This window comes from Aplidium turbinatum, chromosome 4 (assembly GCF_918807975.1).
Source record: "Aplidium turbinatum chromosome 4, kaAplTurb1.1, whole genome shotgun sequence".
Classification (NCBI taxonomy): domain Eukaryota; kingdom Metazoa; phylum Chordata; class Ascidiacea; order Aplousobranchia; family Polyclinidae; genus Aplidium; species Aplidium turbinatum.
In genome coordinates, this window is record NC_137475.1 from 45,721,105 (window position 1) to 45,738,732 (window position 17,628).

The 17,628-nt window shown below is 40.2% G+C and overlaps 2 protein-coding genes across 6 annotated transcripts in view; one reads left to right on the forward strand and one right to left on the reverse strand.

Annotated features, from left to right (window-relative positions):
• Positions 1 to 13,997, forward strand: part of LOC145769256 (uncharacterized) — a 195,889-nt gene extending 181,892 nt beyond the window's left edge. Inside the window, exons 11-13 of the mRNA XM_082580838.1 lie at positions 1,472 to 1,566; positions 12,440 to 12,654; positions 12,971 to 13,997. Coding sequence (XP_082436964.1) covers positions 1,472 to 1,566; positions 12,440 to 12,628 — 284 coding nt within the window. The 3' untranslated portion in view covers positions 12,629 to 12,654; positions 12,971 to 13,997. The remainder of the gene's footprint in view (positions 1 to 1,471; positions 1,567 to 12,439; positions 12,655 to 12,970) is intronic.
• The window catches only part of LOC145769255 (uncharacterized), a 196,861-nt gene that overhangs the window by 148,708 nt on the left and 30,525 nt on the right, over positions 1 to 17,628 (reverse strand). For 3 of the 5 annotated variants that reach the window (XM_082580835.1, XM_082580833.1, XM_082580836.1), the window contains 2 exons: positions 17,140 to 17,325; positions 14,318 to 16,814 (listed from right to left, as the gene is read on the reverse strand). The exons of 1 other annotated variant lie outside the window; for it this stretch is intronic. In XM_082580835.1, the coding sequence (XP_082436961.1) occupies positions 16,767 to 16,814; positions 17,140 to 17,325 (234 nt within the window). In that variant the 3' untranslated portion in view covers positions 14,318 to 16,766. Of the gene's footprint in view, positions 1 to 14,317; positions 16,815 to 17,139; positions 17,326 to 17,628 lie in introns of those variants that run through there. One more of the 5 variants, XM_082580837.1, reaches the window with a different exon arrangement.

Genomic DNA, 17,628 nt, shown 5'->3' on the forward strand with positions numbered 1-17,628 from the left:
TCCAGTCTTTGGTTTCATTATCCAAGACACTTAGACCTTCCACTCCAAAACGTGGCTTAAAAATGGTACAAACTACAATTGTTGATGATGTAGTCTGTGGTCTGTTTCTCAGCACCATATACACAAGAATAAGAAGAGGCCATTCTCGATTGGTGTATGGTTGAGCAGAAAAGTCCGACGCCTGTATCAAGATGGTTAGAGCGCACTCACGCCTGTCTTTGTAGTGTCAGGCCGATGGGGCGTGTGTTGGCATCGGGGCTGAAAGAATGGAGTTTGGTGGTACTTGTAAAGTTTTTAGAAATTGAGTACAAACTTTTTACAACATTTCCGAATCAAATTTTGTCATAAATTTATTAAATACATTTTCATTGAAGACTTGTGCAACAAAAGTAAAGATACGGTAGAAATACTTTTAGACCAGCAGTACCAACTTTTTTGACCCAAACATTTACTTGGTATGTATCCAAACTCCTGAGATTGACCAGATCAGCATCAACATCGCAAAGCCACACAAATCGTTATCAATCATTAACATGAGCAAAAGCAATAGTTAGCCAATGTTATGCTTTTTTAAAATTACTTCACCATCCGCCCGGTTATCTCAGTGGTTACGCGCCCTTAATCACGCCCAAGATCACGCGGCGCTGGTTCGACTCTCAGGGTGTGCGCTTGATCAACGTACTTTCAGGACTGCTACCCATTCAACAGCACCTAGTGAATGGAATGATTCTCCGGCAACAACACTTCAACAATCGAAAAACTTCACTTTGCCAATCTCGCTAACCGGCCCTGCGTCAAGGACCTCTGCAAACATGCGAAACTACCAGGAATAACCTATCAAGGCTTTGTCAGTCCGAGGATAAAGATTCAAAAACCCAAAACCAAACCATTAGCAAACGTCAGTCATGGGGACTGCGTTGCAATTCAGTCCATGTTTTTGTAGAAACAACTGTGAACAACAAAAGATAAGAATAAGCCAAAGTAAAACAAATTAATAAATTTATTAAGAATAACACTTAAACTGATTTCTTCCACAAAACAACTGAGGGGGTGACAGCATCTAGACCTTTTATGGACGAGCCGCCACGGGGCACCATGTATTTTGGGCGATATATTTTAATTGGCTATAATTGTGAAAAAAATGAACCAGAAATGTGATGTGTGGCAAAAATTTTTTTTGCTTGTTACAAAACGTCTACAGTCACTTTCATACCTTCCGTCGTGTCTCTGTCCTATCCTGAAAGATATTTAAAGACACTACTGTAATATATTTTTATATAATTTTGCCGCTAGAATAGCTTTAAATTGTGCAAAACATAATCTTCTAAACCTGCATAATTGATAATGCCACATCATGATCAGATGCCATCTCCGCACGCAACAGATTGCGCATCAACGTGGTTTTCTGTTTCCAAGAGTGTTGATTTTGAGCTCAATAACCGACCAACTCAATAACACCTATTTTATGCAGGTTGTGACCCGTGGTACACAGACCGTGGAAGTCGATTTGTTCGAGGGCTGTGGCAATGCGTCCGTGAATATGGTCACAAGATGGAGCTAATGCAGGTTAGAACTTGTTGTAATGATGTAAGACTTCTGGAAACGGAGATTGTTATTATCACAATTTTATTGCTAACAAAACTTTGTCCATGGTTACCACACAAAAACGACAAAAGAAGCAAACCTGACAGTATGATCAATTAATGATCAACTTAAAGAAGCTGCTGTTAATGTTTGAAGTAGTCTGATCTGTAAAAACAGTCAGAATTCATCAAAGATGTTACCAGAAACTTGCTGGAGTTAATGCAGCGCTGGATAAAGGAAAACATGTTTTTTCTTTAAGACGTCAAAGTTATTGTATTGCAATCAATGTGTGTGATGTTCAAGTGCGCTCACGTAACGTTGTAGATTATGTAGCATTCTAAATGAGTCATTTTAAGCCACTCGTAAACGATCAAAACAAGAAAGACGATATTTATGCAACAGTTGCGAAGCATAAAAAGACGTGGCCTGCATAATGAGCGAAACAGAGTATTCGTAACAGTCGCTGAACATTTGTAAAATCGCTAGTTTAATTTGTTGGCCATGCAATAGAGTGAGCGCATTTGCCGCAAAATATTCAGGTCATCAGATGAGCATTTATGTATACAAACACCTAAGTACTTAACCGACTTAATAAAGAAAATTTTCTCAGGTTCATGCGAGACCTGTAGGTCTCGAGAAAGTTTAAAATGTCGAGAAGAAAATAACAAACCAAACGATGTTTACAATTACAAACAATGTCATGTTTGGAGGTATAACCGTCACAGTAGTTTAGAAGATCTTTGCGATCATATAAACTCGGAAAAAAGCAACAAATATTATTGTCACAATGAATGTGCGAGGTCTTGCGACGGGTTGCTTGTATCTCGATCGAGCGTGCTGTTTTGATTGTAAAACTCTTATGCTATAGGTTATCATCGGTCATTATCCTGAAGTAACCTCTGATTACAAAATCTGTATTATGTAACGTGTATTCTAGGTCTTTCGATTGCTACGTGCAGTTCTAGAGTTTTCTTTAGACTTGCTTGTTTATGCCGCTCAATGCTACGTGACCGAACGATGAGTTCGTGTGATGCAACATTACGTAACCTTCTCGAAGTTACTAGACCGAACAAACCTTTTATAAATAGTGGTGTAATTTGTGTGATTATTATTATTGAGTTGATTATGTGATTATGGGAGTTGTGTTATGAGTTGCGGATTGGTAGTTGATGTAGAAATTATTGTTGATTGAGAGTTGAAGTAATCGAATACAAGTAGATGAGAATTGATGCTGATATAATTTCTGATCGAAATTAGAGTTATTTGAGAAGCCGTTCGTTAAAGTCCTTCAAGAAGTTAGATTATCATTCCACTAGTAGAATTATTTGACATTTAATTGACTGCTTTTCGGTTTGACCCATTAAACTACGTCATTGAACCTTTCCAAGTCTTTTTCCTGGTAAGAGATAGAAAGAAATCGTGACATTCTGGGGGCTCGTCCGGGATTTAACCGAAAAACCGAAGAATACCGAAGGATTTATTGAAAGAACAATAAATTAACAACAAGCTGTTAAGATGGCGGATACTGTCAAACATGAGATGATTGAAGACTTAGGGAGCATGGCTGAACGAATGGGGCTGACTGGTAATGAGAAGTCTCAGTTTGTGATGGAAGAGTATCACAAGATAATGGACCAAAAAACTCAGCGAAAAGCTGACGAAAGAGAAGATAGAAGAGCTGCTCGTGAAATAAGGAAAGCAGAATTTGAAGCTGAGGAGAAGCGAGCACAACGCGAAGCAGAAGCTGAAGAGAAGCGAGCCCAACGCGAAGCAGAAGCTGAAGAAAAACGGGCACAACGGCAGTACGAAGCAGAAGCTGAAGAAAGAAGAGCGCAATATGAATTGGAAAAGATAAGACTTGATTTAGAAAGACAAAAGCTGGATATTGGTAAGCGATCTAATTCTACTAATGATAATGCTCGAGATGTTATTGTGGCGCAAGTTAGACGTCCAGATTTGCCATCATTTGTTGAAGAAAAGGATGAGTTGGATAGTTATTTGTTAAGATTTGAAAGATATGCTACAATAGCCAAATTGGAGAAGTCGACGTGGGCTACCTGAACAAAGACGGTTATTTTTCTTGAATGTATTAACAAAAGAAAAATGATCGAATCGCAATTTCTGCAACAAAATACACAACGTAAGATTGTTAAACTCAACACTAGAACTAGAACAAAAGAAGCTGTTGTTCGCTAGCCTGCCAGAATGAAATGATACGAATAAAACAGAGTACTGCCTCGCGGAGTACACGTGACAAAAGGAGTGCAGAAGTAATCAAGGAAGCATGCTAACTGCAGGCATTTGTGCATCCCCCCCAGCTCGTAAGGCGAAACTGTAGACTTACGAGCTCGACCCCTTGATTACCCATTGACCAGAGGATGCGTCTAAATCCAATGCCGGCCGTCGGGACCGCGTGGAACGGCGCAAAACAGGCGATTTTTCAATGTGAGGGACTCCACTTGTAGGTTCGGTTGGTTCCACTGGATCGAAAGGTAGCGGCTGCTTTGGAGGTTCAGGTGAGTGCTGTGGCTCACAAAGCTTCGGGCTTGAGGCTGGTGTCGGGCAGGTGAGTGCGGGCGGACTGTGATCTGCATCGAGAAGCAACATCGGAGATTCTCCAATTTCTGGGCTAGGGCCTATTTCGTGATGCGGAGGGTGGGGAGGGCAGTAGTCCGTTTCAGGAGGCTGGGCAAAAGAAGATGATGGGAGGCTCTGTGGGTGAGCAATGATGTTTGGTTGAGGAGGGATGGGATCGGCACATGCTTTAGTATGTGGAATTACTCGCAAGAAACGTCGATTCCGTTTTGTGATTCTGCCCGACCCGTCAACTTTCACTACATATTTGTCATGCGGCAACGTTTCGACAACCATTCCCACTTTGTCCCATTTTCGAGGATAGTTGCCGTTTTGGTTTTGGATAAATACGCGTTTTCCACATTGTAAGGTACGTAAAGGACGAGTATGCTGAGACAGCGCCTTATCGGTTCGACCAGCTCGCAGGCGAAGGGCGTCTTCCTTTGCCTTCCATGTATCCCGCCATGTACGACGAATGTGACGAGATGACCGAAAGCATTCGAGACAAAGGGAATAAGGCGTAGTGTTCCAACCTCTGGGGCCTTCTCTGTAACGATTGAATAATCTATTGCATTTAGGGCAGTGAGTTTTTTGTGACCAATTGGGAGAGGAAGGTGCTGCCTGGATGTGTCCACGGTCTCTTGGAATAGGGCTTTGGCTTTTCTTGCGCTTGAACGTCGACACTGCCGAAACGTCATGAGATGGTACCGCATTGCGAGCCATTTCTTTAATCTCGACAAGGGCGATGATATCGTTGATGGGAATCGACAATACTTTGTCCATTCCCATCATTTCGCGACGAATCTCACTGTCCGAAATTCCACTGAGTAGTGTGTCGCGGATCATGTGATCTGTATAACTAACTTTCAGCCCGCAGGAACATTTCGTAGTGAACGCACATATATCCGCTTTTCCTCGAGCACGAGCTGCAAAAGCGCGAAATTTTTCGTCGCGCATTTGGTGCATCGCCATAAACTCTGACCGTAACACCCCTGTGGCGACAGGTATAACGGCCAGTTGTCGCATTGCAAGCAAAAGTTCATCTACAGGTTTGCTCACTGTCTCAGCGTCAGCTTGGAGAAGGCTGTCCCCTAGGGCTTGGCCGGTACATTGAAATAACTGGACTGAAGCTGCTTCATCAGGAATGCTGCAACCTTCTTTAAAAGCCTTCCATCTTCTGGTGAACACGCTCCATTCTTCTGGAGAAACTCCAATATCTACAGTAGGTCGATTTAGCTTCGGGCCAAGGTTTACGGGCGCTGGAGCGTTGCGCGTCGTAGCAGCATGACTGTACGTGTGACTTTGCAGCACCACACAAGCAACCGCTTCGGGCACGTCGGCTGTTTCAAAATTACAGTTGGGAAAGGCGCATGTTATCACCACCATTCCACAAATTTCTTTAAATTAACCTTATCCTATTGCGATTCGATCATGAACAAAGACGGTTATTTTTCTTGAATGTATTAACAAAAGAAAAATGATCGAATCGCAATTTCTGCAACAAAATACACAACGTAAGATTGTTAAACTCAACACTAGAACTAGAACAAAAGAAGCTGTTGTTCGCTAGCCTGCCAGAATGAAATGATACGAATAAAACAGAGTACTGCCTCGCGGAGTACACGTGACAAAAGGAGTGCAGAAGTAATCAAGGAAGCATGCTAACTGCAGGCATTTGTGCACTACCCAGCTAAGCATGTTATTATCGGGACAAGCTCTTGATGTATAGTCAAGACTTTCGCAAGAAGAAGCCATGAATTACGACAGATTGAAGTTAGCTCTGTTAAAGCGATACAATTTTACCGAGCATGGATACCGTCAAAGATTCCGTGAGGCAAAGCCTGAACGACACGAAAGCCCAGGTCAATTTATTGAACGTTTAAGAAACCTTTTGTTAAAATGGTTTGAACTTTCGGGGGACGATCAATCATTCGACGGATTGGCAAACCTTATAGTTAAGGAACAATTCACAGATTCATGTTCAAAAGATCTGTCTGTTTATTTAATGGAAAGAAGTCCGAAGACTCTAGAAGAAATAGCCAGTGTGGCGGAACAATACTTAGTTGCTCATGGTGAAAGTTGTCGACCGAAGAGACGTTGTCATGCGATAATGACGAAGGACAATTAAATAATTTTAAAAGAGGTGCTGTTCCAAGAGATGTACGTTGTTTTAATTGTAATGGCTTAGGTCATAAGGCTGTTAACTGCCGGAGGAAAACTAACAGAAATCATCAAGAGTCGAGGAAGTGGTGAAATCGTTGCAATAGGCAAGGACATGAAGCGAAGGAATGCAAGGACAAGTCGTTTTCTTTATCCAATCAGTCTGGAAAAGATAAAGACACGGACGTTTATCGAGGTGGTTGTGCGATAATGATTCATGAACCAGCGCTTGACGAGGAGAGACCGGATGAAGATGTTTGCGAAAAAATAATACCTGAAGAATACCTACCTGTAGTGGATGGAAAAGTTGGAAACAAAAAGGTAAAAGTTTTACGTGATTCTGGTTCTACGGGTATAATGGTGAGGAGAGATTTGGTTAAAGACAGTCAGTTAACGGGAAAAACTGGAATTGTGTTGTCGATAAATAACACTTCAATCCAAGGACCGTTAGCAAGGATATATATCGAAACCCCGTATTGTAGTGGGACTGTGAAAGCGTTATGTTTACAAAACTCTTTAGATGATCTTATAATCGAAAATATTATTGAGAGAAATTCTGAAGTTACTTGTTATTTTTGTGGCAAGAATGGTCACTTTGCTCGAGATTGTTCTGCAGATGATCAGCGACGATCTCACGGTCATGGATACAACGAGCGCGAAGAACCGAGGAGAAGAGGCAGGCGACGACCATTTGGAGTTTGCTATAGATGCGGTAGACGCGGACACTTCGCCAGGGAGTGTGTTGCTGACGGCGGACATTTGGAAAACAGACGTTGCCGTGACAACCACTGCTAACGATGGGAGAGATTGGACACATAGCCAGGAGCTGCCCTTTTGATGAAAAGGCTTGCTACAACTGTCACAGAGAAGGTCATCTGGCCAAGGACTGTCCGGAGAGGAAGTGTTTCCGATGTAAGAAGATGGGTCATCTTGCTCGCCAGTGCACTGAAGTCATTGAGGACGATGGAAACTTTCACAGTAAACGTAATTATTGTTTTGAGAAAAGCTATCGTTGGTAGATCATGCAACGATGGACTTATGAGAACTGTTTTATTGAGTAATTAATAGTTTTGTGGTGTGTTTTGCATTGATTGTGTTGTTATATTGTTTGCAACAATATTCTAAGGGGGGGCGTATGTCACAATCAATGTGCGAGGTCTTGCGACGGGCTGCTTGTATCTCAATCGAGCGTGCTGTTTTGATTGTAAAATTTTTATGCTATAGGTTATCATCGGTCATTATCCTGAAGTAACCTCTGATTACGAAATCTGTATTATGTAACGTGTATTCTAGGTCGTTCGATTGCTACGTGCAGTTCTAGAGTTTTCTTTAAACTTGCTTGTTTATGCCGCTCAATGCTACGTGACCGAACGATGAGTTCGTGTGATGCAACATTACGTAACCTTCTCGAAGTTACTAGACCGAACAAACCTTTTATAAATATTGGTGTAATTTGTGCGATTATTATTATTGAGTTGATTATGTGATTATGGGAGTTGTGTTATGAGTTGTGGATTGATAGTTGATGCAGAAGTTATTGTTGATTGAGAGTTGAAGTAATCGAATACAAGTAGATGAGAATTGATGCTGATATAATTTCTGATCGAAATTAGAGTTATTTTGAGAAGCTGTTCGTTAAAGTCCTTCAAGAAGTTAGATTATCATTCCACTAGTAGAATTATTCGACATTTAATTGACTGCTTTTCGGTTTGACCCATTAAACTACGTCATTGAACCTTCCAAGTCTTTTTCCTGGTAAGAGATAGAAAGAAATCGTGACAATCATTATGTGATTAACACAAAAATTACCAACATAGCATCCGGCTTGCACCTTGTTCAAGTTTTAAGATAATTTATCAATGTAAATAACAGAGATATGGACTAAACAACCTTCCTTGACGGACTCCGTTTGAAATCCCAAAAGGTTTTGATAACATATCGTCCCATCGGACCTGCATGGTTTGTTTACTGTACCAAGACTTCAAAATACAGACAAAACCCATTGGAACATTATGCAAAACTAGTTCTTTATATAGCAGATGATGATTTACTTTGTCAAAGGCTTGGAAGCATCAAGAAAAGTAGAATAAACTGGAGTAGAATTGTTTAGGCTAAATAAGATAATACAGCTTGTTTCAAGAGAAATACACTCATAGGCTATCGGTAGCCTACTGTGATTAGCCTTGAACCCAAATGGATTTTCGGTAGTATTTAAGAACGGCAATGCATGCCTGAGAATAAAATGTTCATATAATTTAAAAATAATTGTGGTTAAAGTAGGGATGGTAGGATTAGATGTTCTACTGTCCCTAGGTTACAGCTACAAGTCGATTATAGTCACCAGAATCTTGGATGTTGCCATTAAGATTTTTTACAATGGGGATAAGAACTGTGTCGATACATGACTTTGGTAAGGTGCTATGACGTAAAAACAAGTTGTAGAACACTTAAATGACAACAAATAGTGTGGTCAGCATAACATAAAAATTCAGCAAAGATTCTGTCTGACCCATCCGAATAGTTCAGTTTCAACTTACACAGTAATGACCCAATAGCATCAATACGACACACAAAGGGAAACATGTCATCATATTCTAACCGATCTAGAATTTGAGATTGAACAAATTCTTTTTCTTTAGTACTTGAGCAAGAATTTATAGTTTTGCGGTAGTGATTCTTCCACATATCAGTAATGTTTTCATCACTAATGGCACCACCAATTGTTGAAGGTTTGGGGGATATACACTTCTTTGCAACTTTACGCCAAAATGAATTCTTTGTGGTATCTGCATGAAAGTCAGCTGCTAAAGCATCTGCCTAATGTTGTTGGGCACTGTTCTTCCAATTGCGCATTCTTATGATTTTGCCATTTTGCTTTCGTTTCCTGACTTTACGCACAGAAACCGCCTCTACAGTAACTGCTTCTATGGACACTAGAACTGCTGAGATTTTTCACAACCTAAAACAACAAGCGGTAATATATAACCGCTGTTTTAATTTACCAATATTGTTGATTGTGCACAAAGATTTATGGTCTTTTCATGTTTTATAGTTTTGCACATGCGCAAACGTATCAACATAATCTTCCTTACAATAATTAAAACTCGGTATGTGAGCGATCTGTCCAGTGTCACCCCAAGATATCTTGGTTGTGACAGAAGGACAGAGATTTTCCGTTTTTCTGGACGTGTAGCTCACGATCAGCTTCCCGATTGTGGAGGTGGAAAGCTGCTGCCACAGTTTTGGTTTCGCTGAGTTTCAGTCGCCAGTTCTGGAGATAAGCTGAGAAAGTTTTCATGTCCTGGCTCAAAGTGTCTTCTACATTTTCCCACGACTTTGTGGAGTGGAGAATTGCCAGGTCGTCCGCTTAAGCGTATTTTGCGGAGACCGTAGTTGGCAGGTCGTGGGTGTAGTATAGATGTTGAAAAGAAGTGGAGCCAGGACCGATTCCTGTGGGACGCCGTTTTTTAGGCGTCTCAGTCTGCTTCGCCGTGGGCTACCGGTGGTGAGGGTAAAGCTTCTATTCCTGGCGAGTTCCATAATCATATGAACCATATGTCGGTCAGGAAGCAGGCGAAGCAGCCTGCAAGTAAGGCCGCGATGCCATACGGTGCCATAGGCAGCTGTGAGATCTAGAAAGACAGCGCCGGCCTTCTTTTTTGCCTGAAAGCAATCCTCGATGTCTTGGGTTAAGAGTGTGACCTGATCTACGGTGGATTTTCCGCGCCGAAACCCAGCTTGCTCTTTTGGAAGGAGCGGATCGATGATCGGGTTGACGAGGGCATAGATCAGTCTTTCGAGGATCTTGAAAGGAACACAGAGGAGGGATATCGGACGATAACTCCTTGGGTCCTCTGGTGGCTTGTGAGGCTTAGGGATCGCAACTACTAAAGCTCTTCTCCAGATTTTTGTGATTGTGAGGTGGTGCAAGCAGGAAGAGAGGAATCTACGTAACCAGGACTTTAAGGCATGGCCAGCATGGAGCACAAGCTCAGGGCAGATCTTATCCGGCTTCCCGTTCTGCACTAGCTGGGAAGCGATGGCATTAGCACAAACGGGGCACTGACGAGGGGAGTTTGCTGAGCGCTCCGTGAGGTTGTTGATGATGCTCCATACGTTGCGGCTTGAGTGTGAAATGTCGATGGTTTGGACAGCTTCGTTCCATCGCTCAAGCTTCTTTGTGTCCAGCCGCTCAAGTAGTCTGGTGGCGGCGGTGTTAGAAGCAGCACCACTTGTGGCGGCTAGGTAGGAGCGATAGAGAGCTTCACACTCAGAGCCCCAACATGGTGTATAGCTGGTTCGATGGCCACGTGGTATTTTGGCCTTTGCCGCAGTTATTATGGCATTGCAGAAGTCCTGGTATGCCTCGTCTGCGTTGCATGTTTCAGTCGATGGTAACTTTGCAGCAGACTCATTGGTCAGGAAGCTGTATTCATTCCAATCGGCTTTTTTGAAGTTCCATCGCTTCACCGGTGAACTCGGGACAGAAGCCACAAGTTTTGGGGCGCTAATGAGGGACGACCGGTGTTGGGACTGCGGGAACTTCTCAAGCACACGTCTGTCTGGAAGAGAGCTGTCAACACTCGCGAAGGCCAAGTCAGGGTTTGTCCCTGTTCCCCAGCGGCCGGAGTGGAAACTAGCTGGTTCCTTTGGATTGAATAGGAGGGCAAGATGGTTTGTAGAGGCCCAGTCAGCCAGCAATTCTCCGTCGCTGCTTGTGTTGCTGTAGTCCCAGTCGATGTGCTGGCGGTTGAAATCGCCAGCGTAGAGACTGGAGGAGGGGAACGTTGTAAGGGATGGTGGCAACATTCGCGAGGGTGGGGGCTTGTAGTTGTTGACGATGTTGTAGTCTGAGATACAAATGCACACCTACTCAATTTCGGCATCAGTTGGAGATTGGTCGACAAAGGTCCACTTGGTCGACAAAGGTCGACTCATACACAAACGTGGCAATGCCGTGCTTCCTGCTTAAGGTAGACCCGGCTAGCGTGTAGTTGGGAAGAGCTAGCCTATCTGCAGAGGTGCAGTGGGTCTCCTGGAGGAGGATGACGAGTGTCCGGTTGGTATAGGCAATCTGCTCCACAACTTTGATCTTGCTTGTTGTGTAGCCTTCTATGTTGAGCTGCAGAATGGTGGGGCGTCTGAACTTGTCCATTGCCCCTTGCAGCTGTGCCGTCCGGATGGAGGCTCTTTGTTGACAAGTTTTGTTTGGCATCTGCTTTGGATGCAAATGTAACTCACAGGATGGGGCACGAGGAGCCACTTGTCGTCCATCCCGAGTTAATCCCTCTTAACCCGATTCAATTTCACGCTGATTAATGTTTTACTAGTTTTGCAGACACTTTTGGGAGTAGGGTGTCAAAAACTGCTGACAACTAAAGAACTTTACAAAAATAACTACACAAAAATGCCATTTTATTACTAAACAAAAGTTGAATAATTTTTAGGAAAAGTCATAAAACTTCAGTTAATTTGAGCCAGTAACTTTTATGGAATCGATGAAAGTTTTAGGTATGGATGGAACTCGTCCGCCAGTCAGTCCAAATAGGGTTAAAAATTATACTTTTTCACAGTGTTTTTCGGCAAATGAAAGAAATGTGCGCTTTTGTCAACCTCATGCAATGAAAATGCAACAAAACGATTAATATCAAAGTGTCATACTGTCAGCGAAATCATGAACGACTTCATTAATTCATCAATTCACCAATGACACAATGTGGTTTTGGTGCTATGATGGTGGAATGACACTTTGATTCAGAGTAGCTCAAAGATATATAACAACTGCGTCAAACTATTTCTAATCTAGTTTAAGTTCTATTCTAATTTTAAAAAGGTAAAAAAATTCTAGTTGTCCAAGACTACTTCTGGTGATATCAAGCAACGCCTACAACATAAAACATGAAATTATTGTCATCGCCTGATCCGTTCTCGTCTCTTTAAATGGTTTACGTAAACCAGGCACCAACGGCCTCAGATGGATATTTGGTCTTAGGTTTTTTTTTGGTATGATCTACGAATACCGCTATTGCTGCATTGGTAAACATATCGATGATACCACCATTGGTCCAATCCACGTGTTTTAGTTATCATCCCAGGTGAAAAGAGAATATTTGCTTTTCAGATCATGACCAAACTGAACAAAATCATGTCTGGGACCTCGAAAAGCGAAGACGTCGAAAAACAATACCTCTCCGTCGCCACCCGACTTCGCTATGAAGTGATGTTTGAACCCAAAACAAATAAAACACTCCACAGGCAATCGTCAAATGAGTTGATGGTTGATCTAACGAACAATGCAGCAAACCCATAAGTACGAGCTCATCACTTACCTGCTGGGTGAGTTCTTGATTTAATGAATAAAACCTCATGTAACCACAAACCAGAAGTTCATCTCAACGATCAGATTCATATGTCGGTGTTTGTAAATATATGAGCCAGTAGCTCACACATGAAATATGTACAACGAAGGTGTGTTTATTTAATTTGTGTAATTAACTGTCATCATTGATTTTTTTGTAACAGTAATGTTCCTGTAATAAATATTGTGAATAATATTTCCAAAGTTTGTGTCTCTCTTACGACTACAGACGTAAATTGCACTTAGATGTTTTGTATTAAATCTGTTTTTAATGTTTTATTTTAAATAATACAGAGAAACATCTTCTGGAGAATTCGTATTTACATCTGGATACATTCTTCTACATTTACTTTACGTTTTCCATCAATTTATGGCATGATCAAGAACTAAGCTGAAGATGTTGAAGACTGCTCAATTAAAATCAAAGTCAATTCTACCTGAATATTTGGCAAACTTACATGCGATGTATTTGAACTGCTGTCTGGTCGAAGCCCTGCTTAATTGCTTAGCCTACGTCATAATTGTATGTGTGTGTGCGCCTTTGGTAGTTCTGTCGTATTGCTAGTTTCATTTCAATTGTTCATCTGAAGTCGTAGAGTAGTGAGCAGTGGCAGTTATTTTGTAGGGCAGATTTGTTAAAGATTTTCATGTTAAGTGATAGCCTTTAATTCTGTAATAATTATGTTCATGATAGTTCAATTAATATTCTATTTGAATTTAGACAAAGCAATGGTTCAATGAATTAAAACCTTTTAAGGTCTATGAATATTTATCAATACATTACATCACTTATTTTTTGTTTGTAACTTTATTTCCATTCATCAACCACCATGAGAAGAATGTTAAAATCTGTCTATATTTTTAATTTGTTAATGAAGAGCAATTTGTTTGCAAATGATCATCATTTTCTCTTGAATACGTTGAAATGTTTATATAGAGGAGGGGAAACTTAAAGTGGCTATCTGCATATTTACCAGTTATGTAACAAGACAGACCATGTGCGACATAGAGTTATACATAATGGCAGATGGTTATTGAAAGTTATGTGTATAAAATGTACTTACAGTAGGTCTAGCGTTTGCCTGTTTGGTTTAAAGAAACCTTAATGTCCTTGATAAATTTTTATTCATTCCCTAACCTAATCTTAATAATGTTGAGACAAGCTTACATTCAGAGTAAAGTTTTACTCACTTGTTTGCAATAACATTTGTGATATAGCCTACAGCCCTACACAACTCTTACTCGGCTGCAGGCATCGCGTGTGTATATACATGTACATATAGTAGGCCTACACATTATTAACCATAATAAACCAATATTATTCTTGGTTGTTTTTCTGAGACAAGTATTTAGCAGGTTAGCAGAGTAATCATTCCACGCTTCTTGAACCATAGCAACACAAACAAGTTAATATTTGTGTTAATATTTATTTAAAAAAATTACGGGATTGGACAGCATGCCGAAAGTGCTTTTAAAAACAACAGACAGAACAGAATGGAGGATGTTCATATGTGAGATCGCAGCAGATCAAACATGACTAATCTGTTCTTCTTCTTGCTTATAAGGCAGCAATTCAGGTAACATCTCCCAATTGTTGCAACCAGAGCAGTGTCTTCATATCAGGGACAGGGTCTATGAGATTCACATGTTCTTCAAGTCGAAACACTGGACAGTGATTTATGATGTGCTGTGCTGTTCTGAAAATTCAAGTTGTCTGTCTAATCTGTTGAAGAAGAGAAGACAAATAATGTTGAAGTTACCGTTTCAATTTAAACCGCCAGCCTCCCACAACGCCAAGACATGAACAGCACCGCATTGAATGATATTACGGAGACTGCATTGAAGTTGCATAGAAGTCTGATTGTAGAAAGTAGTTGGAAATATGATCATTTACAGCCGAAACAAATTTTCCCAAGACCCAAATTAAAAATTTCAACGACTTAATCTAAATTTTCAACTACGACTGGCAGAATTATGAAAATAAATTGTTCACACGTGAAAGTTTGCAAGTCTCACCATAATTTTCTTTTAACCCTATCTGTCATTCGTATAGAAACTGCCCGAAGAGCACGAGACGGAATCTTTTGGGCACGCCCTAATGAATGGCTTATAATTCAGCCGCTGAATGTCGCATATTTGAGAAAATTGACATGCACATGGGCGAATGCTTTTATTTTTTATTGTAATTATTTATCTTTGAAACAAATGCGTAGTTTTTGTATTCTGAATACATACGCTGCAAAAAAGCACGTATTTTGCTGGCATTTAGTCACTTTAATGCCAATTTTATTCGTTCGAATTTCAGTTTCGATAATTTGTAAACGTGTAATAACAATAATTTGAAAAAAATATTTTTCCTGCTATACATACAACATTTTCATATTCATACTACATAAAGCGGTTTTGAAATTATTGCAATGAATTGCACTAACAGCTTCTCCACGAGCGGGCAATCATCGCTACGGATGCAGAAGAGTATTTCTCAAGACTAATAAAGATGAAGGAAACATACAGCAGCTATGGCTTACCCAGGCAAAAAATCATTTTTTATATCTATTCAACATCTGAAAAATAATTTTCTGGTTGAAAACTCGACCACTGAGCTGGCAAAATAAAAGTAGTTGATTTTCCTTTTCAAGAAATAAAATTTATTGCTTGGTAATTTTACGTCAACATACGCTTTTCAATAGCCGTAAATCGTGAAAAGAATCAGTATCGCAAGCACTTTTGTGCAACAATGTTTTGTGCGACCAGCTCAGTGGCCAAGTGGTTTCGCCTTCGGCTCTGGTGCTAGTAGATCTGAAATCGATTCCAGGTCTGGTTTAAACCGAAGACTTAAAAACGGTACCGATTGTGTTCTTTCTTGCATAACGCGGAGAGGATATGTCGGGTAATAATGTTATGACATCGTAAACCTAGTAAAAAATTATAAATGAACCCTGTCGCTAAAAGACCTTAGCTGCTGTAGAGCGCCAATAACTAAAACCAAGACATAGTTATTGTTAAATGCTTTGTACACAATTTTGGACCAATGATAAAAACTTGGCTGAGTTTTTTCTTTATTTGAAGTATCCCGCTTCTCTTATTGCATCTACATATGACTAATTGTTTTTGGATTGCTTTGGATTCAATTGTAATTGCGATAGAAGCGCTTATTTCTCGACTCGCATCTGTTTCTCTTCTTGTGAAATCATAGAGTTTGATAGTGGCTATGGCAAAACAAATACGTTTTTATTCTAGACACTGTACTGTACTGTTGGATGCATCAATAACGCACAATTTCACATTCACAGGAATGACGCTTTCGACAACTCGACAACCAAAGTTTCTCAATTACAGGTTGCAAAGTAAAATTCATATGTAGGCTACACACAGCAGGGGGAAGACAATTATTATTATATGTAAATATGCTGTTGTTTTTTTTAAATAGCAAATTATAAAATACTAAAAAGCGGATCATTCCTAGGTATTAAATTTTGCTTTTCATGTTTCATGACAAGTCATTTTAAAAACGGGTCAATTTTTTAGCTGATATCGTTCACTGACGCTACAAAAGTGCCTGAATTCGAATGAAGAGATAAATTATACTCAAGAGGATTAGTGCTTGATAGAAAAATGTTTAGTGCGTGATTAATGTGACTGACTCGTCTGACCTGCTATGAGTCATTTCAATGTCGATTTCCAAAAAAATATAGGAGTTTAGACAAAAGTTCTGAAGAACCTGTGACAAAATGCTTATTGTGAAACACAAAATGTTTCAAAAATAACCAAATCAGGTTTAAACGATGCGCAAATAATAAAAAAGAAACGTCAAGAAATATCAGCATTTTTGAAAATTCTCTTTTATATAAAATTTCAAAACTAGTGGGCGTGGCCATCTGGCCCTGTCTGATAACAGGTCGAGTTGAAATACTGTACATAATTGCTGCAAACCATAATTATTTTTTTTTGCAAGTGGGTTATGAACAGTCAAATTTTCTCTGCAAACGTTTAAAAAATTAAAATATGATTTAGAGATTTGTAAGATTTTGTAATTTTCCAATTTTAACTTTTGCCAAAGTCTTTTCATAAATCGCACGAAACTGCTTCGTCAATAGTCGACCGTTCGGGCGTCATGCTCCTTTACAACACATTGCGCCTGAAATGGAAAAAAAATTAAAATCCTCCAATATTGATAACAAGTTCTTTATTTTAATTTCATTCAATTTTTTAATGAAATCATTATCAGTTATCTAATGCTGAAAGGTGGTTTGTTTATAGCTGCCTTTCTGAGGGAGCAGCGATAAAGACTCTATACATTATGAACAACCATTGCGTTGTTTTGTCATGTAACTCAAACATCTCGTTAGGATAGTGGTACAAAATGTTTTACCTTTATATCCTTCACCAGTATCACTACTTATAGTCCAAATAATCTCTTTAATCAATGTCAAAATACTCACAACTTTTATGACCTCACTCACCCATGCCAAGAAGATTGCGGCAGTCGCGTTGACTTCCCTTACATCATCCACAACCAGGTTGACCACCAAGGGGTACGCTACAGCGATGTCTTCAGCGCAAATGTCGACCAAGCGGCGCACGAAGACGTTGTACTTCAGGCCCTGCTTCCCGCTCTTCCCGAGGAGTGTCTGGATGTAAGTCCATTCCTGATGATGAAAAAGAGTGGTTACTATAGCAACATGAGCATGTTTTAACTTGGTGACATTCACTAACCGGTTTCCATAGCAACGGGATCATTGAGCAAGTCTTCTATTACACAACTGCATCTTGCAGTAGAATAGCCTATTGTAGATTGACTACTGTAGATTTGGATTCTGCAGATTGACTCGGAAAGATTTGGATTCTTTAGCAAACAATTGTACAACATATCAACAGGGATCGATGCAACTTTCCGATTGTTGACGCGTCAAAAAAGAAACTATTTGAATTAAAGCATTTTACATATTTCA